General features: G+C 44.0%; 1 protein-coding gene across 6 annotated transcripts in view; it reads left to right on the forward strand.

Annotated features, from left to right (window-relative positions):
* Nucleotides 1-27,539, forward strand: part of LOC121859818 (homeobox protein prospero-like) — a 225,980-nt gene that overhangs the window by 70,670 nt on the left and 127,771 nt on the right. For all 6 annotated transcript variants that reach the window (XR_006087733.1, XR_006087732.1, XM_042356784.1 and 3 more), the window contains exon 2: nt 4,201-4,275. Coding sequence is in view for 4 of the 6 variants with exons in the window: in XM_042356784.1 (XP_042212718.1) it covers nt 4,201-4,275 (75 nt within the window). In the remaining 2 variants the exon portion in view is untranslated. The remainder of the gene's footprint in view (nt 1-4,200; nt 4,276-27,539) is intronic.

The raw sequence follows: 27,539 nt of genomic DNA on the forward strand, positions 1-27,539 counted from the left end.
TGTATATATCTGTCTTTTTTTTTTACCTTGATAGAAAAATACGAAGATTGGTATCGTGGTTTGTCTGGTTACAGGGGAAAAACATCATAGTACACCGATTACACCGATTACACCGATTACAGTGTCATTGCTTACACGAGAGAGAGAGAGGAATGACATTGTTTTCACCCCTTCGTTTGTTAGTTGTAGAGTTCCCTCGTTAGTGTGGGACGTGGTGAGAGTAGAAGAGGAGAAGGATGTGGAGGAGGAAGTAGAGGTGGAGGAGGAGGAGGAGGGAAGGGTACGACTCCAATGGTGTTGTCAGTCGCTGCTGTAAAAAAATAAATATACTGTACATACTCGTATATATGTATGTATATAAAACGATTGTGTTTTTTCTCTTGCTAAGAAATATTATTTGATGTAAACGACAAAACTGATTTAATAGTACGGTGTGGTATTATGATTGTCACACACACACACACACACACACACACACACACACACACACACACACACACACACACACACACACACACACACACACACACACACACACACACACACACAACAAAAAAGGACAAACCATTATTCGTGTGTGTGTGTGTGTGTGTGTGTGTGTGTGCGTGCGCGTAACACATATTCTGTTGCAACATTATCTTAACACATATCCGTTGCCATCCGTTGAGTTGCATATCTGTTATCATAACCCCGTTTTAACTCACATCTTTGGCCGTACTCTCGTTCATACCTGTTGTCGTAGTGTCGTTTTAACGTATACACCTGTAACGCCTACCTGATGCCGCAGTCATGTACCAACGCATTATTCACACCACATGTTGCCACACCGTATAAGTGTAACTCTCGCCTCCATACACTTGCATATTCTAACTACGCCCTACAGCAAGTGTATATCTGTGTCGTGTTGTGTACTTACCCCCTCCTAACCACCCTTTACCCTCCCCCTTCCCCCTTTCCTTCACACTCCCCTAACATCTTTCTGCTACCCCCCTAACCCCTCCTTACACCTAACCCTCTCCTTTCTGCTTGCCCCTCACCACCCCCTCTCACCCCCCCTCACCTCTTTCTCTTTTGTTCTCCCCACCCCCCTTCCTCCCCTCCTTCACCTCGCTACTTCCCCTTTACCCCCTCTAACCTTTCCCACCCCCCCTTCCGTACACAGGTGTTGAAGGTGACAGCTTGCAGGTGTGGTTACGCGAATGTTTATGTTGATCTATTTATCTGTCTGGGATTTTGTGTTTGATGTTTTGTGGGATTTTGTTTGTGAATACCTAGAGTGAAGATTATTATCATCATCATCATCATCATCATCATCATCATTATTATTATTATTATTATTATTATTATTATTATTATCTACGTTTACTTGTGTTGTAACTTTATTTATTTATTTTTGTTATTCTTATTCTAATACATTTATCTGTTCCGTATGTATTCTTCTGTGGTTTTGTTTACGTGTTTATTATGTATTATTTTTTATTCTTTTATCGTCTTGTTTATTACCTGTTCCTTATATTTTTCCTCGAAATTTAGCCATAACAATATGAGTGAGGTGACGGGTTTGTCGGCTCGTAAAATTATCTTGTTCTATTGGTGTGTGTGTGTGTGTGTGTGTGTGTGTGTGTGTGTGTGTGTGTGTGTGTGTGTGTGTGTGTGTGTGTGTGTGTGTGTGTGCGCGCGCTACCATCTTAAGTTACAACATCATAATCACCAGGTCACTACCACTATCAGGTCACACAATCACACCACCATCCAGGTTACACCATCACCTCAGCAGGTCACTACATTGCCAGGTCACACCACACCACCACCAGGCCACACCACACCACCACTAGGTCACACCACCACTACCATCACCAGGTCACACCACCAGGCCACACCATCACCGCCAGATCACACCACAAAGACCACCATGTCACACCACCACCAGGTACACCAACCACCACCAGGCATAGCACCACCACTAGGGCACACCACCACCAAGTCACACCACCACCAGGTCACACCCCAGATCACACCACCACCACCAGGTCACACCAGCACCACCAGGTCACACCATCACCACTAGGTCACACCACCACCAGATCTGCAACATCATCACCAGGTCACACCACCATCACCGCCAGGTCACACCACCACCACTAGGTCACACCACCACCACCACCACCAGGTCACACTACCACCACTAGGTCACACCACCACCAGGTCACAACATTACCACCAAGTCACACCATCACTAGGTCACAACATCACCTCCAGGTCACACCACCACCACTATGTCACACTTCCACCAGGTCACAACATCATCACCAGTTTACACCACCACCAGGTCACACCACCACCACCAGGCCACACCACCACCACCAGGTCACACCACCACTACCACCAGCAAATCGGCCGCCATCACTTAACATGTAAATACGTGGCAGTGGGAGGAAGTGCCTGTTGGAGGTCACGCCCCGACGACCATTGTCGGACCTTAGTAGCATTGTGGCAAGCGGAAGGATATCCTCCCGCCCTCCCTCGGTAGGCGCTGAGGGGGTAGGGTGGAGGCCGCGGGCGTGGAAATGATGCAGGATGTTAAGTGTGGATGGTGGCATTGTGACGCAGATGGCGGGCTGCGTCGCCTATCTGGGGCGGACACGTCCAGGTGATGTAAATGTGGGGTAGGGGTCTTGTGTACCGTGTTAGGGAGGGGCGTGTGGGGGGACGGGGGGAGAGGTGAACTGGCACTTCTTCCTCTTACGTGTCCTTGTTTATAGCACGTGTGTGTGTGTGTGTGTGTGTGTGTGTGTGTGTGTGTGAATGTCGCGTTAATGAAGTAACTCAAGAGTCGAGAAAAACTTGAAATATTTTAAATCACAGATACGAAGGAGAATGAAAGTGGAAAAAGATCAATATTGTGAATCGAGAAGCAATAATTGTTCCTCCCACTCACCCTTATACATACTGAAAGAGGCGAGTATAGGTGTCCAAGACTGAAAAGAGAATAATGATTAAGCAGATTTGGTGCCACCGACGACAAGAAATTAAAATATACACAAAAGAAAAATATATAGCAAGAAAGGTTCCCAGATGGTCACACACAGTATAGTAATTTTAATACAAGAGAGTGAAGAACAGTATCAAGAATTTACAGGTACATGTTAGCCGTTCACAGCTTGGAGACTCTGGCTTAGTCATGTTGCCGGTCACTGGAAGCTGTGAGGACGGTGTGTAAGGGATACAGGACTTTCTTCTCTACTGTTCAGAAGCAAAAACGGTAACACGAGCATTACTCACCTTCCCAACACCTTTTTAATTATCCTGTGAGAGAGTCTACCCCACCTGGTGAAAATGATTCCTCCGAGTGTGTCTTTCTTGCGGTCAGTCATTGTGCCAAGTGATTGAAGTGATGTATAAAACTAACATTACTCCAACACCACCGAGGTTATCTTGAGTTAAGTTATCATTCGTGTCGACTCTCGTTTACCACTAACTCGACAGATTCGTGTATGTGATCAGCGTGTGTGACCTGACCTGGAGGTGTTGGTCTCTGTGAGCACTGCGGGATACTCTGTGTACACCTTAATTTCTTCTTCCTCGCCTCTCTTAGCTCATTGTCTGCCCTTGTCCTTACTGAACGATACCGTGTGGGTACAACATTCTTCCTATTTTTTTATAAGTTGACGGTCAATATTTTCAGATTTTTTGCCATGTTTCTCGCTGTTGTGATTTTTCATTGTAATTGTTCTTTTACTGTTAATATCATGTATGTGTCAAGTGAAGGAGTCAGTGGGCCTTCAGCCTGACGGGACGGCTGCCCACTACTCCCTATACTGGGAACTTTCTTTACCTTATAAACCGCACTGTCTGCCACAAGCTGACTCTTAACTCCATTTTCTCGGTGTTTAACAATCCAGTGTTTATTTGTATGTGTGTGTACGTGTATCTGTATGTTTATCGTTATTCACGTACGTTTTTGTAAGTGTTTATGCATGTATTACTGTTGGAGGCATATGAATGTGTGTGTGTGTGCGTGTGCGTGTGTGTGTGTTCGCGCGCGCGTCACTGCACGGACATCATACATTCAGACATGTATATGTTTTTTACGCATGTATACCAGTGCTTCTATTTCAGCACCTGTCTCGTGTATAGGTGTGGTGAGTGTGGGAGGGATGTGGAGTGTACCATACCAATACACTTGTTTCTGACTTGCAGATACTTTGATACCGTCCCGCCACCATGACCCGCTGGTCTGGTGCCACGCCCCGAGACGACACACTATGCATAAAGGTAGACTTCTTCTTTCTCTGTTCTGTTCATCTCTCCACCTTAAAAAAAAAATCTGTTATTTATTTATTTGTTGTTCGTATTTAATTTTTGTAATTGTATTTAAAACTTTTTTTATGTACAGGCGACCACATGTTCTATGCTAACCTTAGTGCAGGGATCAACGTTATTTTTTTTTTTAGCGGCTGTTTGTTCATTCATGTACAGTACCAACATTTTATCAATACTCATTTAGAGGGGCTGAAAACCATAATTGGGATACCCGAGTAAAAGAGAAAGCGGCAATTGATAATTAAAAGGACCCTTGACCCGCCTTGATAATGTTGGGAGCAAAGTAAGACAAGGCGTCAGTACAGCACACCACCACCTCGTCCTCGACTGCTCCGGTTCAGATTACACTCAAGATATGTAGCATCATTAAGTCCTCCGTTGCTACCTGTTGGTGAGAGCAGCCAAAAACGACTTTAAACTTTTATATTAACCGCAGGTAGTAGGTTGTAGGCAGATATCAAACGGGGAGGTACTACCGCCTGGGAAGATATTGGAAGCATAATGTGTTGTCTAATGGTAGACCCTGCTGCCATATGGCATCACGAAAATTGTGACCAAGTCTCTGGTTGATGATCTGACTTGCTGCCTCATTTACACACAATTGCAGGGTCTCAATTGTTTCTCTTACTTTAACAACACAACATACAAATATTGTTTCTCACCTTTGATTTTTTTTTATTTATGTATTTCTTTATGGTTCTTCATTATTATTACATTCCTTCAACTCTCCTAAAGGAAAGAAGCGAAAACAAAGGAAATGATAAGGAGTCAGTCTTGGTCATGAGGCCACGTGGCGGCCTGTGGTCCTTCATAATCTCTTATTTATGGTCCGGTTAAGACAAGCTACTGTATACCCTGAGTCAAAAGTTCATTTCCTCCCAAACTGAAGTAATATCGACCCCAAATGAGATAAAACAGCACACCCGTACCAGATGACAGTCAGGGTAAATTAGAAGACTCATTTCCGTGACTCATCTCCACTACAGGGAACGAACTTTTGACCCCAACTGTACAGTTAAGAACAACAGTTTCTTTGCACGTAGGTTCAAAACTGTACTAAACCAGAATGAGACACTGCAGCGCCACGTAGATGTAGACAGGCAGTTCGAGACTAGTTTCAGTACTTCGGAGTCACAGGTGAACGAAGGGATTTTCGTTCAAGACTGTACACCAGCTTGGCGAGTGTCCTGATACAGTTGACCGCCAGCCTGGTTTTCATCCCTTTATCGTTTTTATAGTCCCCAAAATCAAGATGATATAATGTACATAGTACGCGTAATGTTAATCCGAAATAGAATTACTAGAAACAACGCCAACTGTAGCCTTCATACTCAGGCATCTGTGCTGTACAGTCGCTGGCGACACGTAGTCGGCGTCGCGCACATGCTGATTTGGGGAGCCGCATCTAAGGGCAGATAACGGCCTTCCGCTCATCTACCGAATTTAGGGAATTGTCATACGACGTTTCAGAAGTCACACACACACACACACACACACACACACACACACACACACACACACACACACACACACACACATACAGTAACGCAATAGTTGATGTGTATACATATATTTGTCATTCTTGATAGCTGTAACATATGTAACACGCACAAATACATAACAGCTATGACACACACACACATTTAACGCTGTATATAAACACATAACAGCTGTAACACAACAACACATAACAGCTGTAACACAACAACACATAACAGCTGTAACACAACAACACATAACAGCTGTAACACAACAACACATAACAGCTGTAACACAACAACACATAACAGCTGTAACACAACAACGCAATACTTAGACAATGTTTTACCTTTTACCTCATACAAGAAGACCCGGATGTTAAAGCCCTTGTGTTAAATGTTGACAATGTTACTCAAAATTTGCTCAAATATTAAGAAATTTAACAAGTTTAAGAATAATGACATGTGTAAGGTAAGGAAGATCACCTCAATACAGGAGACGCCAGGAATAGAAAATATTCCTTAGAAACTATTCCTCATCTACCGAAACTTTCTTTGTCAGTTTGGTCAGAAAGGGCGGGTTTTAGATTGACTTAAATGTTGATAAAAAGTGTGGAAAAGGAAGAGTTTTATTCGTATTTTAAGAGTTTTGGGCAGGTAATGACGACGTGTGCTGGAGGAACGTGTGGAGTGTGTTTTGTGTCGTAATTTTGACCATTAAAAGTAACAGTATGATCAGGAAAAGGAGTGTGTGTGAGAGTGTGTGTGTGTGTGTGTGTGTGTATGTGTGTGAGAGTGTATATGTGTGTGTGTGGGTGTGTCATGTATAAGTAAACATCATGTATGGGTTTGTGTACATGTAACCTGGGAGCTGTCCTAAACCATCCTAATATGAACTGTGATTTTTTTTTTAAAGATACGTCGTTTAGTTGAGTTTGTAAAGGTGAAGTAAAAAGTAATCTGAGAAAGTGGTGATTGGTGACTGGGAGTGGTGACTGGTGATGTTGACTGGTGATAGTGACGTGTAGTGACTGGTAGTGGTGGCTGTTGTAATGACTGGTGATGGTGACTAGCGATTGTGACTGGTTAAGAGAGAGAGAGAGAGAGAGAGAGAGAGACCCAAGTCCTTTTCAAGTACCTCACCTCCACCACACTACCACCTGTCTCACCTGCACCCCTCTCCCCTCCCCCCTCTCCCCCCCTTCTCCCATCCCTTCCCTCCTTCCCCTTTCGTCTAATCCCCCTACTTCTTTTCCTCCCCAACCCTATTCCTTCCGTTCTCTCCTCCGTCCATCCTCGCCTTTCTCTCTCCACCCCTTATATTCCCTTCCTTCCACCTTCTTCCACATCTCCCACACCTCCCCTCCCACACCTCCCCTCCCCCCACACACCCCCTCCTCTCCCACACCTCCCCTACCCCCACACCCCCTCCCCCTCCCCTCCCTTATCAGGACACGTGCCCTGACCTGGGAACATCCGGTCATCTCAGAAACTGCCAGGGAAGAGGGAGGTTAGGAAGGGGGGTAGACAGAGGGGAGGATAGTAGGATAGGGGAGAGTTTGGGAGAGGGAATTAATAGAGGGGGAGGATAGTAGGATGGGGAGCTTAGAGAAGGGGGTGAATATAGAAGGAGAATGGGAAGGGTAGGGGAGATAGATTAAGAGGATAGGAGAATGAGGATGGGGTGGATAGAAGATAAGGATGGGGAAGGCAAGTGGTGGATATGAGGATAGTGAGAATAAGTGAAGAGTATCTCTATGGAGGTAGTGGGCAACCCTGGTGACGTCATTCGTGTTTACCTGAGGAAGCGATAGTTATTTAAGGACTAATGTTGGAGTAGGTGTATAGGCATGGTTAATAACGACAGACAGAGAGACACACAGACAGATAGACACACAGACAGACAGACACACAGGCAGACAGACAGACAGACAGAATTCTCCTCAGTACTTATATCCTGTACCAGTTTTTTCAATCTATCAGTGTCTTATCGGTGACCTAAATTAGATTTTCCGGTGTTATATAGTACAAACTCCGTCAGTCAATAGAAAACCTTCATTTTAGCGGGAAAAATCAGGTGCTAATCAGTTTTATGGCGGGAATATCAAGTGTATTCAGAACTTCCCTCCAAGATGTGACGTCAGTATGTCCAGCTGATAAAGTTCCGCTTGGCCTTCAAAAACCGGATTCTCAAACATTCAGGTGCAAATAATTATTTTCACCAGCCACAAGCGATACAAGAATGCATCTAGGTAAGGCAGAGTCTCAGTGTAGTTTCCACGCCATTTTGACTACCACTTTTGTATCGATGCTTAAGTTAGATTATAACCTTTTTTAACGGCGTCCCGTAGAATTTGGCAGTGTCCTGTATGTGTGTGAAAGACAGGTTTTAGTTTAACAAATTTATTGACAGAGCTTGGAGTATAGTTTGCCTATTCTGAATAATTCAGTCAGGTCTTGACACTAAGGGTGGTATCACTTCTCACTGCCACGCAGGACAGAGGTTCATACACAAAGAAATACATCATATTCATTGACAGTATTTATAGGTCAGATTCATGTGGGTGATGTCACTGTTCACTCCCACGCAGGACAGAGGTTCATATACATTGGACGTCGTATTCTAATTGAAGACTAATCAGTGTGGGGGTGTGTGTGTCTGTGAGAGAGAGAGAGAGAGATGTGTGAGTGCGCGAAAGAGAGAGGGGATATAAGTGTGTGAAGGAAAGAAGAGGAGGATGTGAGAGAGATTATTAAGTGTTAAACTCTTTACTTGAGACAATAACTGTGGATGATTATTAGACATGTATAGTTTTAACATTCCTCAGTCGATCTCTTGTTTTTTTCTAAGTTCTTTACCTTTTCTCTCCACCTCAGTAAAAAGTAACTGGTGGTTGATACCCAAGCTATAACAACGACGCTGCATGTTTCAATCCCCGCAGGATGTAGACCACAGCTTGTTTCGGTGAACCCCCTCTTTAAAAACGTATGTGTTGAGACAGAGACGCGAGGTCGTTTTGGCGGAGTTGAGGACCAAAGAAGGAAAAACAAAACTATTATCCAGCCACGATCTCCTTCCTTGTGATATCTGGTACTTATTCCTTCCCGATAAATGGCGTTAATATTCATCTCCACGAAGGTAAAGATGTCCTGAGGAAGATACAACGTAACGTCCTCACCGTCTGAGTACAACACGTGGCCGTCAACTCCTTTTTAAATCTCCAGGGAGAGGGAGGTCTTGTACAAGGTGTAGACGCTACTTGCAAGGTGTGTGGGAGGAAGTGAATCACCTGATAAGGTGGACGTTTAAATGGCCCAAAGAATCTCAAGGCCGAGGGGGTCACAGCCTCTTGCGGAATTCTTAACGGACGACAGAAGATGCCCAGACGCCACCGGAAGTGACCTGTTGAGGTGCGACAGGATTCTGTGATTCACTTTTAGATTTTAAAGAGACATTTGGATGAGGTGCTTGAGACTCGTATTAGCGTTACTCAGGACGTCTTTAGTGTAGATCTTAGTGGGGAAGGAAGGATGAGGGAGTGGTAAGAGGGTTGTGAAAAGGAGTGAGTGTCAGGGAGACACATCTGCCACAGGTGTGCGGCTGAGATACACCGGTGGGAGAGCAGATGCGACCGCCGGAAGTTATACCTGGCAGGAAGACACGTGCTGATCTGCTCTCACCTGCTGACGGCTGTGAACGTTCCTCCTCCCACGCTACATACTTCACGACACTACACACTGTTGGCTGTACACACTTGATTTTGTATTCAGCTACACACGTCGACAATTTATTATACGAAATGCTTCTCTGCCCTACACAGGTGGTCGGAGTGTTGTGCATCGACTCGGTACACAGACACTACAGTATACTCAACACTGCTAGCATACTACACACGTCACCACTGCCCCTCACACTGCAACAGCATACATATGGACACGAATACCACCACACCCACTGCCCACACCACCGCTACCACACTACCACACCACTACTACCACACCACTTCTGCCACTGCCTACACCACCACTACCATACCACTACTACCACACAACTGCTGCCTACACCAGAACTACCAAACCACCACTACCACACCACTACTGCCACACCACTACTACCACACCACCACTACCACACCACCACTACCATACCACTACTACCACCACCACCACCACCACCACCACCGTTACCACCACTAATACCATTACTACCATCACCACCATTACAGTCACTAACTACTGTCACACTACCACTACCACGCCACCACACCACCACCACCACACTACCACCATCGCCGCACACCACCACTACCACCAACACCAAAGTTTAATACTCTGAACGTTATTGCCACGTACAAAGTAAATCTCATGTCATCACTATACTGTAAATATTACAAATCAAAATAATCATCAAGAAATATGGTCTAGCAATGTTATAATAATCCGGGGAGTGTCTCTCTGTATGTCTGTCTGTCTGTCTGTCTGTCTGTTTTTTCCCTTTCTGTTTTGCAGTTGATTCAAAACGTCTTGCCAAATTTTCCTTAATTAAGCGCACCATTAGATATTGCAATATATTTGTTATCAACCAGTTGATAAAAGCTATCAGGGATTACCTTACCAAATTCTGTAAAAGTTTATTGTTGCAATATTGAACTACATTAAAGGGGTTATACCAGAGGGGTCGAAGTGTGCACCATCATGTTTTGGAGAATCTTTATTTAAATAAGACGTTTATTTTGTGTGTTTAGTTACATAAATTTGAGTACGTTGAGGGTATGTATTAAATTCTTCAACGGAACTGAATTGCTGCCTATGCTGTATTTAAGGGTTCAAAGTTGACATGACACAGACTGTTAGGACCTGAGTGGGATTGAGGCACAGTTCTTGTGCTGTACACTAATGATCAAGTAAACCCTAACACTTGTTCTTGTGTACCTGATAATGACGTCATCACCAAAAAACACGGGGGGAAAAAAACGTGTTACTGACAGGCAATCATATGGGGTATACAAGTGAGTTACCTGGTGTAGTGTACCAGAGTATCTACCTGTGGTCTGTAGGAGGTGAATATAGAAAAGTGTAAGAGAAGGAGATAATCAACAACCAAATCGGAAACTATACAATAAAATGGCGATCAGAAGGATGATGAACGTCAGCGAAAAACCGACGATACAAACATTTATGACGACCCCGACGAGCTTCTTCATTGCGTCTCCAAGCCAGGAACCCCCTGTGTACACCTCTTCGGGTTTCCTTTGGACTGGTGTACGTGCGTCCGTGCCCTTAGAGAAGTCAAAGGACCAGGTGGAGGGCGTCGAGGAGGAGGAATCCTGCTCGGATTCACTCTGGACTGGTGTCCGTGAGTCCGTGTCCTTAGAGAAGTCAAAGGACCAGGTGGAGGGCGTCGAGGAGGAGGAATCCTGCTCGGATTCACTCTGGACTGGTGTCCTGCGTCCGTGCATAGAAGTCAAGGACCAGAGTGGAGGAAGCATGGGAGGAGGAGTCCTGCTCGGATTCACTCTGGAGACTGGTGTCCCGTGTGTCCCGTGTCCTTAGAGTCAAAGGCCAGGTGGACTGACGTCGAGGAGGAGAGAATCCTGCTCGGATTCCTCTGTGGACTGGGTGTCCGTGGGTCCGTGTGTCCTTAGAAGTCAAAGGACCAGGTGGACGGCGTCCCGGGGAGGAGAATCCTGCTCCAGTTCACTCTGGACTGGTGTCCCATGAGTCCGTGTCATGGGGAGTCAAGGACCAGGTGGAGGGCGTCGGGGAGGAGAATCCTGCTCGGATTCCTCTGGACTAGTGTCCTTGCGTCCGTGCCCTTAAGTCAAGAGGACCAGGTGGAGGCGTCGAGGAGGAATCCTGCTCGGGATCACCCTGGACCGTGCCAGTGTGTCCCGTGCCCAGGAGTCAAAGGACCAGGTGGAGGGCGTCGAGGAGAAGGAATCCTGCTCGGATTCACTCTGGACTGGTGTCCTTGTGTCCGTGCCCTTAGAGAAGTCAAAGGACCAGGTGGACGGCGTCGAGGAGGGTGACTCTTGCTCGGCCACCTGAGTCAGCTCGTCGTCTCGGGCACTGCTGTCATTGTTTTCTAAATTCATTAGTAAATAAAAAAAATTCTGAAACAAAAACTTTTTCTTTTTTTTTAGGATTTATCTCCGTGATAAATGTTACCGATGGAATCTTGCCGTTGACGCTAGCACACAAAAAATAAAACTGGATGGCAATGGTCCATTAAGACACAAAGACACGCATGAATTTCACACACACACCCACACACACACACACACACACACACACACACACACACAATGCACAATACATATACCGATATAATAATAATAATAATAATAATAATAATAATAATAATAATAATAATAATAATAATAATAATAATAATAATAATAATAAGATGTCCGCCGCCGTATTGTACAGGTAATTTTTGCTGACATCACGGGCCTCACTACTTGGTGCTTTGATATACGGGATTACACGTTAAAACCTACTGTAGTTCCACATTCACTTCAATTCAATTCATTCACTTGACATCTTAGAAAATAAAAACGGCCTTGAGAGAGAAGTGTTCATCAGAGAATAAAGCACTGAGAGTTTTACAAATATAAAACATAAATCTTTCGTCTCATACATGCTGGAGCAAACGAGGGAGAGATGATCAACTGATGGCCTTCGTTCTGACAACACACAATACGTTAGGTTTTCTTCACAGACCAGAAGAAGTTGGTTCCTTCGTGGCGACCCATTTGGCGTAATACTTAATGATACATTTGCATAACTCGGCTCCATATTTGTTGATTTTAATTAATTTTATAAAAGTTTCATGTTACGTTAAATGTGATTAATTGAGTTTGCATTGTATTAACTAGGCGCTGTTTGCCGTCTTGCCTAATGTTTATAATGCTTGTGTCACCAGTAATGACCTCTACAGATACACCGCCACAACATCACACTCAGTGGGCCAAAACAAACAGTAGACAAAGACACAGAACACTTAGACACATTCTATGTACCAGGTAAGATATCAGTGTACTGTAGTGATGATAAGCAGAGTCATCTGGGATATAAACATTGTAGGACTTAACCAACTTGTATGAGTGTAGTAGAGGTGATCACCACAAAACTTGGACGTGTGTATCAATGACGCTTTCCTACCACCTTTATGGCTTTTATTTCCGAAAATGTAATATGGTGACAGATTTCCAGAGCGGCTGTTAAACCTCATTCTCGTCGTCCGCTAAATTTCCAGTCCAGTTTATATTTTATTTCCAGGAGGGTGAAACATTGAAACATTTTTAAGTGATGACTCGTATTTTACCCTGGGAAATGTATAATTTTTTATCGGTGGTCTGTATTAAGGTTGAATATATATATATATATATATATATGCGTAATCCAGCAGTCCTTTTACAAATTGACTGACACACCAGTAACAGATTATATAAAAATACTCCGCAGTTCTGATGACTTAACATTATACTCACATTTCCCGACTCAGACAGACAGACGGACACCCCTTATCCTCGTTCTGAATTCCCTGTTGCAGTCTCCAAACCTATATCTAACCTCCCACCTCCCACCACACAACTCCCACCTACCACCACACACCTCCCACCACACAACTCCCACCTCCCACCTCCCATCACCACACAACTCCCACTCTCCCACCACACAACTCCCACACCCGCCACACCCCACCTACCACCACACACCTCCCACTCACACAACTCCCACACAACTCCCACCACCCACCCCACCACACACCCCTCCCCACCTCCCACCACAGAATCCCACCTACCACCACACACCTCCCACCCACCACACACCCCACCTCCACACACACACCTCCTGGCTCACCACCACACACCCACTCTAATGCCCACACACACTGCACCCAACACCACACACCACCCACCTACCACCACACACATCTCCCACCTACCACCACACACCACCCACCACCACACACCACCCACCAAACACTACACACCTGCCCCCCATTTACCACCACACACCTGTTCGTCTTCCACAAGTGAAACGTACACCTTTTTCTTACATAGGTGTCCACTTAAGTAAGAGGTATAGATCTCTCAACACATGTGTGAGGCAGATGTTTACCTCCGTCACTATCATCACCACCATCAGTCACCATAATCACCATTACCATCACTGTTATCAACATCTTGACCAACATCACAATCATCATTACAAATGCCATATTACCATCATTTTCATTATCATGGCCATACCCATAACTTATCATCACCATCATTACTACTATCATCATCATCATTTTACTACCACCACCAGTTACTTTCATCATCAAGTGCAAGTATCCATGGACAGCTGTCTGCAGGGGAGGGGGGAGGTGGGGGGCTGATGGTAGGGGGTAGAAGAAGGGCAAATCAAGGGGGAGGAGTTTTATTAGTGGGAGGGGGGGTTATACTGCACTAATGGGTGGAGGGGTAAGGAGGGAGAGGGGAGGGTGGGGGGGTGGGAGATTGTGGGCGGGCACTCCACCCGGGCCAGGTGGGGAGGGGGGAGTGATGATGAGAAAAGGAAGAGGTGATGATGAAGGAGGGGGGGAGAGAGAGGTGATGATGGGGCGGGGGTAAGGAAGAGGTGATGATGAAGGAGGGGGGGAGAGAGAGGTGATGATGGGGCGGTAGAAGGGAGAAGGAGAAAAATGATGATGGGAGGGAGGGGGAGAGAGGTGAGGGTGAGGAGGAAGGTGATGATGGAGAGAGGAGAGAGGTAATAGTGACTTGGTGTGGTGATAGTGATGATAGTGTTATTTTTGTGATGATAATGACTATAACAACTTTGTGAGATGGTGGGTATGATGACAACAGTTGTATAAGATAGTGGTTAAGGTGCCAACAGTTATATAAGATGGTGGTAGCGGTGACAACAGTTGTATAAGATAGTGGTTAAGGTGCCAACAGTTATATAAGATGGTGGTAGCGATGACAACAGTTGTATAAGATAGTGGTTAAGGTGCCAACAGTTATATAAGATGGTGGTAGCGATGACAACAGTTGTATAAGATAGTGGTTAAGGTGCCAACAGTTATATAAGATGGTGGTAGCGATGACAACAGTTGTATAAGATAGTGGTTAAGGTGCCAACAGTTATATAAGATGGTGGTAGCGATGACAACAGTTGTATAAGATAGTGGTTAAGGTGCCAACAGTTATATAAGATGGTGGTAGCGGTGACAACAGTTGTATAAGATAGTGGTTAAGGTGCCAACAGTTATATAAGATGGTGGTAGCGATGACAACAGTTGTATAAGATAGTGGTTAAGGTGCCAACAGTTATATAAGATGGTGGTAGCGATGACAACAGTTGTATAAGATAGTGGTTAAGGTGCCAACAGTTATATAAGATGGTGGTAGCGATGACAACAGTTGTATAAGGTAGTTGTACCAAGTGTCTGCCTGAACCTCCAACTTCCTGTAAGAATCACCCGTAAAAAAGTATATTGATAATGAACGTCTTGAAGAAAATATGGACAACTATTGGGTTTTTCGTTACTATGTGGTATTTAATGAATTTATGTGCTGATAATTTTGTTTTTTATTTACATATTTTTTTAGAGGGGGGAGGTTGGTTCATTTAGGCCTATAAAGAGCATCTCCACATCCACTTTTTATCAGTGTTATTGCTGAAGCTGTTTACTCACTGGATACAGACTTAAAAAGGCTTGTCTTTCGTAGCTTAGGTTTAGCGTACAACCTGTTTCTAAACACAGTGCGTCAAAATAACCTGTATAATTTGTCCTCGTCATGACATCAATTGTGGTAGAGGTAAACAATAAAATAATATGAAGGGCACGAGGCCTCAATAACCAAGTCCTTGCAAACACTGAGATAGGATGCAAAGAAGAACTGAAACCAAACAAAAACTATATATTTTTCTTCAAGATTTAATAAACTTGAACCAGAAATTTTACACAAAAGGTTAAATTGTTTTTGTTATGTTGTTGGTATCAGCGGCCATTTTGGTTAGCGACCTTTATCTTCGAACATATTATCAACAGACGACCATCTAATGAAAGTTTTAGCAAAATTAACATTATAAGTTTTGAAAATGAATCAACCGCGTGAAAACTTTTGTTCGGGACAGAGGAGTAGGATGACTGGTCGACCATAACAGTGATCCAGACTCGTATAAAGGTGGAAAAAGATTTATGTTAAAAAATGAGGCCGATTCCATCAATATTTTGGATATTCTAACAATTACACTAATACTAAAATTGATCAAGCTGTTTAAAAGGCCAGTAACATCAAAAGGGGAACTCTTCAACGTGGTATTGTGTCCGTCTGGGGCCGGGGTTGACACAGACGGTCCAGGGGTTAACAGGTACTAGGTCCCAGGCTAAGTCTCAGATCTAAGCCGCTGGTAATATCTGTCACATAATCTCTACCTCTGCTCTGTTTCCACTTGTTGTTAACATGGAAGACAAGAAAACATTTGAAAATTTATCCAATTTTTTCCACTCTTTCTGAATTACCATGACTGCTACGGTATATACTTTACAGTAATCCTTCACCTAGTACTGGTAGTGATACATGTATTACTACTACTACTACTACTACTACTACTACTACTACTACTACTACTACTACTACTACTGCATGTACTGTGTATGTGTGTAGTCTGGGAATTTGATACTAGCAGTGTGTAAGAATAATGAGTTGTTTGTGTACGTATTATTACCTTCGTGGCTAAGGGACAATCACACATTCGCAGTCTGTCACGTCTGGTAGTTACAAACCTTAGTGTTACTTGTATTACATGTGGTAAACAGACCATTATACGAATTATCAATGTGACCCCTGAAATAAAAACTATGTATACGTTTTCCATTTTGGATGTGTATTTTGTCAGATTAAAACAGTATTTGTAACCATGGAAATCCAGGTGGTTGGCACAAGACAATATTGATGTCCTTTTGTGTTGGTCCCCTCTTCAGTACCTTTTGTGACGTCATCAGCCACCTGGGTAATTCTGGTTGATTTGTATTCATGTTTCTTCATTTATCCAATTTTTTTTAGCAATTACAACTCAGATATTAATTATGTGTTTTATTAATATTTTTTTACGTGAAAATAAATCGATAATAAATAAATGAGAAAACCTGTTCGTCTGGAGTTGTCGTCTGAAAGTTTTAGCATAAACGTTAAAGGAGACATGACAGTGTAGCCAAGTATAGTCAGACCTCTTTAATTAGTTTTGTTTTATTTCTCTTTTGTGTTCTTCTGTATCTGCTTACTCTATTTCCGTGTTATTCTCCCTTACCATCACCTCCATCATTAAAAAGAGCTCAAATCTGCCTTTTTTTTCTTCTTCTCTAGCATCACCAGTCACTACTATCTACCACCTGTCACTGCCTTCACTGACATCACCAATTACCTGAGCTACCACCTGTCACTGCCTTCACTGGCATCACCAATTACCTTAGCTACCACCTGTCACTACCGCCACTAGCATCAACCAGTCACCAACATCTACCATTAGTCACTCCCACCATTTTTAGCATCATCATCCATAAACAACCACCCCAGTAACTACCACTGTCAACCACCCCTCCTCTCCCCTCCCGCCCTCCCTCCCTCTCTCCCACCCTCCCTTTCCCCATAACACCTTTCTCCCTCCCTCTCCCCATAGCATCACCGTAGTGAGTGTGAGGGAGGTAGATACATGACCTCCCTCCCTCTAGGTGACTGACCCCATAAATCCCCCTCTTTTGTCAACTAACACAAGCGTTTGTATCTAGAATGACCTGTACTTTTCCTCTCAGAAGCCTGTCTCGCCCTCTCCTAATTGTGTATCTACTGTAGGTGCTCTCTCTCTCTCTCTCTCTCTCTCTCTCTCTCTCTCTCTCTCTCCTGTATGGTAAGTGTGTAACCCCTCTCCCCTCACTTAAGGCTTCCTGTCCTGCATCTGATACAAAGTCCCTCTCTCTCTCCCTATATGAAACATCCTCCTCCTATGTAAGATAACCTCCCATCTGTTTAATACAGTAATTCTTGTCCTCCAGTATAATAATTCCCTCCCCCATGTGTAACTGTCTTCCCGTTCTACACAATTCTGTCGGTGGCTCATTCCACACTAAATGAGGTTACATCGCTCCCACAACTCCTCCACGCCCATCCACCTCTCCACCCACCCCTCCGGAGGGACAACAAAGCCTAGGCGGGCCCGAGGTGGACGCACGACCTGGAAAGTGGCCGCTGAGGTCACCGGAAGTGGCGTTGATTTATGTACCTGCCTCGATTTTTGGCTCTGGATACTCACCCGACCCCCTGAGTTACTGAGGAGGGGGTGGCGAGGTGGGCTGATAGAGGGCTGGTCTAGATGGGGTGTGCAGTGGAGGGGTGATGGTCCAGGTGGAGTCTTGGGTGAAAGGGATGGTCTAGGTGGGGTGTGAGGTGGAGGGGTGATGGTCCAGGTGGAGTCTTGGGTGAAAGGGATGGTCTAGGTGGGGTGTGAAGTGGAGGGGTGATGGTCCAGGTGGAGTCTTGGGTGAAAGGGATGGTCTTGGGTGAAAGAGATGGGGTGTGAGGTGGAGGGGGTGTTGGTCTAGGTGGGGTCTTGGGTGAAAGGGATGGTCTAGGTGGGGTGTGAGGTGGAGGGGGTGATGGTCCAGGTGGAGTCTTGGGTGAAAGGGATGGTCTAGATGGGGTGTGAGGTGGAGGGGGTGATGGTCCAGGTGGAGGGGTCCACGATAGAGTGGGTGGTCGAGGTTGGTGGATTTATTTTTGTCGCAGGCGGCGGCAAGTTTATTGTGCACCCCATGCGCATCTTGTGGGCAGTAGTCCAAAAGGATGACATAAAAGAGGTCAAAACGGGTTCTTATAAGACTCCAGTAGTCATGTTATTGTAGTCTTGATTACAGCAATTTTAATACATAGTGTGTCAGAGTCTTTACATAGTGATTGGTTTATCTTCTTGGTGCAGATTGTGGATATAATTTCAAGATGCTACGGTAGCTGCCTTACCATCATAAAGAAAGTTCTGTACCATTGTGTACAATATGTTGAGACTTGTCCGTGAAGGGTTCTGTTATCTTCAAATCCAAGACATTTGTTCGAGGGTGTGGCCAATGTCTCGCCACATTTCATTTTGTTGTTCATATTTACGTGTCCAGCAGTGACATCACCTTATTACTTGCTTCCTCTACATGTTTTCCTCAATACATCTCATTATGGTAGACAATGGATCAGTTAGCGCCTGTTTACACTTGTCTGCTCGCTTCCAACTCATTAGCATTTTCTTCTCTAATTACAGTAAATAGAGTTTATTTTGACAGTCCCAGATGATATTGAACAGTGATTTTATTACACGTAAAATCACTGAAGCATCATTAATGTCGTGTTCACGGAAGCCAAAGTGAGAGGGGCTACAAAGCAGCTTGATCCTGACACTCTCGTCAGCAAAGTGCACGTAATGTATCTGTGCCTGACTTCAATGACAAGTGTGTGATGATCTGAGTTGATGGTGTTAAGAGCAAGTGACGATGGTAGAGAGTCAGTGATGATAAGACTGTCTGTGGTAGTGACTTCTACAAATATGAGGGCTGTGAGTATGGCAAATAGTTCATCTAATAGAGTAGATGCCCAATTACTGATGCTGACTCCCTCTTCTAGTTTGTTACCATAAGGCTGAGTCATAATGTCAGATCTTCCAGCCTCTCCACAAGCAGTGTTGAGAGTCACCAGTGTAGATGGTATTTGTGATTTTTTTTTTTCAGCCTTAAGAGTATTTGTTTTGGCAATGGTAAGGACTATGCATAGCTTGTTGTTTGGTAGAGGGGCGGTTTAGGTGGGTGTTAGGTGAAGGGGGTTAGTGTAGGTGGTGGAGTTTTTCGTGGGGTGGGTTAATCTAGGTGGGTGTCAGGTGGAAGGGTGATTTAGATGAGGTTAGGTGGAGGGGTGGTCTAGATGAGGTGTTAGGTGGAGGGGGTTAGTCTAGATGAGGTGTTAGGTGGAAGGGTGATTTAGATGAGGTTAGGTGGAGGGGTTAGTCTAGATGAGGTGTTAGGTGGAGGGGTGGTCTAGATGAGGTGTTAGGTGGAGGGGGTTAGTCTAGATGAGGTTAGGTGGAGGGGGTCTAGATGAGGTGTTAGGTGAAGGGTTAGTCTAGATGAGGCGTTAGAGGGGGTTCGTCTAGATGAGGTTAGGTGGAGGGGTTAGTCTAGATGAGGTTAGGGTGGAGGGGTTGGTCTAGATGAGGTGTTAGGTGGAGGTTAGTCTAGATGAGGTGTTAGTGGAGGGTTAGGGAGAGGTTAGTAGATGAGGTGTTAGGTGGAGGATTAGTAGATGAGGTGTTAGGTGGAGGGTTAGTCTAGATGAGGCGTTAGGTGGAGGGGTTAGTCTAGATGAGGTGTGAGACATGGAAGAGGGCGCCAGGTAGTAAGTTTCCGGAAAGTTTGAGGAAAACCCAAAGACGACACTTACAGGAAAACTGGAAGAATACAATGACGTGTTAGGTGGGTGAAACACAAAATGGCCGTCGGGGGTGGGAGATGGAAGGGGAGGGGAGGGTAGGGTAGTGTTAAGGTCTCACGGGAAAGATACAATAGTAATTAGCAATCCTTGTGGTGGAAATATCAATAATTCACTCTGATGTTTGAAGGACTATTCTACAATACAATTTCTTAATGTGAGAAACAAACAGTAGACTTAGATGGATTCGCTACATATTATTACGGAAAGAAAATAAATGGGAATTATTATTTTTTTTTTATTACTCAACTACACTATACGACGTATTACTGTGGCTTTTACTAAGATAAGATGATGCAATGTTACGTTAACACTATGAACATCGCAGATAGTAAAGAAGTGTCCGGAAGGAGACAAAAAAAAAACACTGATACATCTTCCCTTGATTCTGATAAACTTGATAACAGGTACCGATAAACAGCGCCTCGGGGTAAAGAAACGAAAAGAATCGATTTTATTCAAACGTTCGGGAGTGGGAATGTCGCCACAGATCGCGCCAGCATCCGGTAATTATGAGGGAAGCAGGAGGTGCACGTCGCTACCGGAAGTGACGTATTGATCTCCCCGACACCCTTACTCTCAGGTGCTGCAGGTAATGATCCCACCTACTGCCCTTAACACCCCACTACCTGTGCTCGCCCCCAGGTGTGTGTGTGTGTGTGTGTGTGTGTGTGTGTGTGTGTGTGTGTGTGTGTGTGCGCGTGTGTGTGCGTGTGTGTGTGTGTGTGTGTGTGTGTGTGTGTGTGTGTGATACCAATAACTACTTTTGTGTGAGTCATAACTAACCAATGGAACTCCTCACACAAGAGTCTTAATCCGTAAAGCTTCAAAGACTCGTACAAGACCTGAAAAACTCATGTATTTGCTTCAAAGACTCATGTAGGACTCAATGCATCATTCAGGATTGCAAATGATTCACACCATTGAAAATTTTTAACAGGTAATCTCACAACGCTAAAAGACTCTGCTGTTCCTGAAGGCTTTGTGAGGAACCATATGTAATCTTAACTCATTATATCCTTGGTTATATGTGGTGTAGGGAGAAGCTTAGCGGATCCCGGGGGAGAAGGGCGAGTCTGAAGGAGGAACTTGTTAGGGAGAGTGAGACGAAGATGCCGTTGAAGAGGAGGGAAGGGTGAAAGGGAGGTGTTTCCAGGGAGAATTGGTCATAAGCTACGTCAGTGTGGGCTGATCGGCCCGGACTGGGTGAACAATTTTATCGGTGAGCAAATAGATAAGTAAGTTGGTGCATGAATCAGTCAGTCAGTCAGTCAGTCAGTCAGTCAGTCAGCATAAAAATATAATAGGGGAAATGTCAACTCGAAGATCTTATAACAGGAGGTCTAATGATAGGAAATTATTAGAGAAGAGTTAATTGGAGGGGAATCCCGACACCTGAAGTGAGGGGAAGGTGTCAGTGTAGTAAGGAAGGTGAGGGTGAAGGTGATAGAGATGATCTCCTAACCTAACCTAACCTAACCTAACCAGAGATAATTACGTAGCTAAGTGGTAGGGTTTATTGAGCAGAACTTATAACTGACAGGACTTGAAACGTAACCTGTAGAGAGTTTGTATTAGACTGTGACAGCTACTAAGCCAAGGGCAGGACCGGCGAAAGAGAACCAAGGACTGGACTAAGAACGGAGCTAAGTGGAGGGTCCTGTCAATACCTCATGTTACAAGCCAACAAAGAGCTAGCGGTCAGGGCCGATGACTCAGGCACCACCGATCTGTCGTTGATGGTGGTGGAGGTTATTACGGCGCGGCAGGAAGTAGGGAGCGCCCCGCCGGCTGTCCCCCAGCAGCGTCTGGCCGAGGGGACTTCAACACCGCCGCTAGTTACAAGAGGACCCCACTGTTCTTGTAGCTGAAGGATCACCCTGGCCTCAGCTTCTCCCACCATCTGTCTCTCTCTTTAACCTTTGATTTTTAACGATGAAAACTTACTGGAAGATGTGGAAAAGGTTTATGAGATAGGATTAGGATAACTTCTCACACAAATATGAACGTATTTATGTTATTGTTTTGATGCGTTTTCAGAGAAGTTAAAGGGATATTTATTTTAGTTGTATTTACATATTTAAGAATATTGAATAAAAACAAATACAAAGACAAAGAAATTGGAGGACATGTACTGGTAGAAGCACAAGACCGTGGAGCATGATGTAGGTGCGTGTACCGCCGCTCGGGGAGGGTATCGGCGGCCATAATTGTTGTGTTTACCCGGTAATTTCCCCGACGCGCACACCCGACAGGAGGGGACCAAGGACCACGGCCATGTTCCCCTCACCACCACCACCCAGCACAGACCACCTTTCCTGCCACCCACCCACCCACCCTCGTTTACCTACCAGTACACCCTAAAAGTCTTCGTCACCCACACAACCCGAGGCTTAACTAAATAATCACCTCGACAGTCCTCCAATCTCTCCCCGGAATAACCCGTCCACCAACCTTCTTACGTTCCTTGCTATCCAATCGGAGACTTGTCCTTAACCTACCCACCTTGTCCTCCACCTACCCACCTTGTCCTCCACCTACCCACCTTGTCCTCCACCTACCCACCTTGTCCTCCACCTACCCACCTTGTCCTCCACCTACCCACCTTGTCCTCCACCTACTCACCCACCTTACAGGACAGCCTCATAACGCCCCGGTCCCGCAGGTAATTACCGGCAGCTGCAGATGGCGACACGCTTCAGGACGCTCGGGGACAAAGGTGAGGCGGCCCTCAGTGTCAGCCGGACACCCTGGCCCTCCACCCTCGCCTGACCCTCCACCCTACTTGGCACTCCACCCTTACCTGCCCTCCACCCTTACCTTGCTCTCCACCCTCACCTTGAACCTCCTCCATCAACCTGGTCCTCCACCCTCACCTGGCCCTCCAACTCACACCTGGCCTCCACGCTCACCTGGCCTCCACTCACCTGGCCTCCACTCTCACCTGGCCCTCCACGCTCACCTGGCCCTCCACTCTCACCTGGCCCTCCACTCTCACCTGGCCCTCCACGCTCACCTGGCCCTCCACTCTCACCTGGCCCTCCACTCTCACCTGGCCCTCCACGCTCACCTGGCCCTCCACTCTAACCTGGCCCTCCACCCTCACTTGGTGCTCCCCTTTCGAATGTCACGTAAAGAACCAATCAAATCTTTAACGGTAGGAGCGGCTACACAGGCGTCAAGTACTCCCCGTGTACTGGACCTGTGTTAACGGTATTTTATATATCTTGTGTTTATCCTGTTTTTCTTGATGGATCTTCACTCGTCTTAAAAAAATCTTTGATGTCTTCTATATTGGTACCAAAGATCCTCTAAGAGCTCTCACTCTGCCTTAAAGGATCTTCCAAAAGTCGAGCATTAGTCTTGAAAAATCATCCAGCGGTCCCCAACTGCTCTTAAAGAATCCTCCAGAAGTCTTGTACTAATCTTATATGATCTTCACGAAGTCCTTCACGTATTTATATAAAAGAGAACCTCGGGAATATCAATATTTGTCCTCAATTACTCCTGCTTTCCTGTCTTGAAGTATCCTAGCTGGGAGTATAATCCTGCAATCTCTCCTTAGGGCGCTAATACCACTCTTATATATAAAGCGTTCTGGCCAAGGTCACAATCCCTACAGATGTCACTGAGGGTGTTCTGAAGGTGACAACACTTGCCCACTGTGTGTAGACTCCTGACAGCTGAAGTACTCTGAGGGTATCATACACTTGCAGACATGGAACCCTGCATGTTCTTAGCTTACGGTTCACTCTACCAGTATTTGAATGACAGCAAGATAAGTGATAAATATGTATCTCTTATGTAGTATACTATGTAGTGGAGGCAATATATTTTTTTTTTCTCAAGACAAATATATTCATGTTTGAATATGAAATCATTGTCATATGTTTTAGGCAAATATTGTCAACTAAAACGAAGTATAACATGTGGAGTAATGCTGGTCATGTAATGCAATCTACCATGTTAAAGGTCGATTCAATTTCTCAGTGTTGTAAATTTACGCTCACATCGATTTACAAATACCATAACATCAACAGATGAACTGAATCGATATAAAGTCAATAATCTGCCGTATAGCCGTAGTGTTGTTAATGTTAGATGAGGCATTGTGCGTGCGTGGGGGTGTGTCCATCAGGGATAACGCTGTGCTGCCTGACCTACGAGTTATGAAGCGGGTCGGTCGTCTCTATGATTCTTTTAGCATTCAAGTGTGAACAGTGTTGTTGGTTCACCCTCCTACGCTATCCTCCTAACCCAAAGCTTACGGAATTGGTCGGTGTGGTAAACGTCTTTGATTCAAGGTATCGAGGTTCAGGTGTTGATTCAGTGTTAGTTGTGGTGTTACTTTCATTAATACTTTACTGTTAGAGTTCTTGACGTCCCTTAACAGCTTATTCTTGGGTTGGTTGACATTGTTTACATTATAATTAGCTAATTCTGGATTTCATTTTGATCTCATTTTAGCATGAAAGCCACTTGTGCTGAGACATAGCCTGTGTGCATATATTAAGCTCAAAGAACGAATTCGTTCACTCAGCTGGAAAAAAAGACCACAACGCGTTATGGACACAACACGTTAACCAGAGAGCGAAATTTTGCGTCGTGGGGGTTTCCCAACAGCCACTACGTTTTTTGGACGGTCTCGAAATTCCCCTAACCTAACCTAACCTAACCTAACCTAACCTAACCTAGCCTAACTTAACCTAGCCTAACCTAACCTAACCTAGCCTAACCTAACCTAATCTATTCTAACGTACCTAGCCTGACCTGACCTGACCTGACCTGACCTGACCTGACCTGTCCTAACATAACCTAACATAACCTAACCTATAGCGAAATCTTGCTTCCTGATTGTTTATGTGTCCTAAAGCATTTTGTGGTCGTTTTTTTCGTCCAGTGAGAGAATTCGTTCTTTTAACCTAACATACACATACTGTATGTACCGTATAGTTGGCTGTATTCAGGTGAGATGACTGACTCCTCTCATGGGTCTTGTATTCCTTCAGTGGTCAAACTACAGCCGGGCGACACAGGTTATTGGGGATCTCTTGGTGGAGGTTAAACACATCTGACAAACATCGGAAGCATCACAACGTCATAATTTATCGTCATTTAATCATTTTACTCTTGCAGTCTGCTTTACATGAAATTAATCTGTATCTAAAGCTTTTTCGTACCTCGATACGTATGTCTGTTACAGGCAATATGTCAAATGAGGCAATTAATAAAATATCTATGAATAGTATTTGTATTAGGAAATATCACATGAGTGTGATGTGTTATGATATTCAATTCGCGTGCATTTTTTTTTCAGGGTGAGGACACTAACTCATAATTAGGTTAGGGTATAATAGGTTACGTCAGGTTAGGGTCGGTATGATTAATACATTTTTCAGGCGTCTTAACTCAATAACCTAATCTAAATAATTTATCCCATTAAGAACTAAATAATTTCATCAGTTGTCCGCGTCTCGCCAGTACTTCAAGGTCGCGTGCGTGTATCCATACATTCTATTTCTAGGTACGGATGTCCAGTTGTGTAATTATCATCTCACCTGACGATAAAGGTCTGAGTTTCCGGTGGTGATCGACGCTAGTGAGGCGGTGAGACCCAGGTGGTGCTCCCAGTAACGTGGTCTGTTGACTCATGGATATAACACCTGCTTATTTTGTCGCCAGATTTAAAGTATTGGAAAACTCAGAATTATATTAAAATGTAATAATAATGATAATAATAATAAAAATAAAATAGAAATAGCAATAATAAGATAGTAACAGACCATTTCTTACAACCTATACCTATGTCATTCTTGACCTACCCTTAACTCTCCTCCCTTCCACATCTTGACCCAGCTTATCTACTTTATTCTCTCCATATACCCAAATCATCTCAGTCGAACTCCACACCAAACTTCACTAGTGGCCTCAACACCCACCCGCCCTCTGAGATCCTAGCAGGGGTTCCTCTCTCTCTCTCTCCCTCCACAACACATTAGACATATCCACCTCACCCTTCTCATTTTAGGTTACTCAAGTCTGCTCTTCTCAAGCGTGTTGCATACGACTTTCTTTTCTCACCACCGATAAAGACAACAGCTTCCTAAACTTTTTTAATAATAATAATATATAATAATAATAATAATAATAATAATAATAATAATAATAATAATAATAATAATTAATAATATATTCTGTTCCTTGTGCATGATGATAATGACGATAATAAGACATCATCCTATTAAATTAATTAAATAAAAATGACTTTTAATTATCTTTGAATAAGTTGTTTAATTAAGAGACACTTGTAATATGGTTAGCCTTTGAAAATGTGCTGTAATTAGTAGAGACTCTTGAATTAATTACTCATGGAAGAATATTTACTATAATTACTAAAGAGTTTATAATTAAACTCGGGGTAACCACTACACTGGGGAGGTCAGCTTGTTTCCTGTCACGCTGGTTAATGTGGTCGCTTTTCCTGGCCCCGAGTCGTTAATTTTTATCGTAATTATTATCTTCAGTCTTAGAGGTTCTTAAATTTTAATATGGTCCTTAAATGTATTAACTTGTCTTAAATATCTCCCTGCTGGACTTCATTTGTTTTTGACTGACCAGACTCATTAGTTAACATTGTTTACATGATAATTCACTGAGTCTCGTTAAGTTATGTTCAAATATTACACGAATTTGGAGAATTTACGATACGACACCAAGATGGCAGTCAAAATAGCGTCGTTACTATGTTTAGAGCCTTCATAACTCCAGGTGTTCTCTTAACCCATTAGTTAGCGGAGTTAAGGTAAAGGTGTTTTAGACTACTGATCCCGCTCCGTGGTGGTAAAATTGGTAATGGTAATAATATTGTCATTAGTGATGATTGTATTGTCGTAATATTAATGATAGTAAATATTCTAATAATAATAATAATAATAATAATAAAGAGAGTTGCTAGGTAAATACATCATGGTTCTCACATCCCATTGTACAACACCGTATAAATAAAAAATATATATATTAAACCTCCTAAAAAATTACACTTACCAGATAAGACGTTACCTCATAGTTCTATTCTTTGCTAAGTGGAAGTGTAGACACAACACACTGTTTACTAAGCCTTCGGTAAACAACAGGGCGGTGAGGCTGGGACGACTGGACTTAACTGTCTTCACTTCTCTAAGTTTAATATTGAGTGAAATTTCTCATCTGGATGGTC

The sequence above is a fragment of the Homarus americanus genome, unplaced genomic scaffold, assembly GCF_018991925.1.
Source record: "Homarus americanus isolate GMGI-L3 unplaced genomic scaffold, GMGI_Hamer_2.0 scaffold30161, whole genome shotgun sequence".
Classification (NCBI taxonomy): Eukaryota; Metazoa; Arthropoda; class Malacostraca; order Decapoda; family Nephropidae; genus Homarus; species Homarus americanus.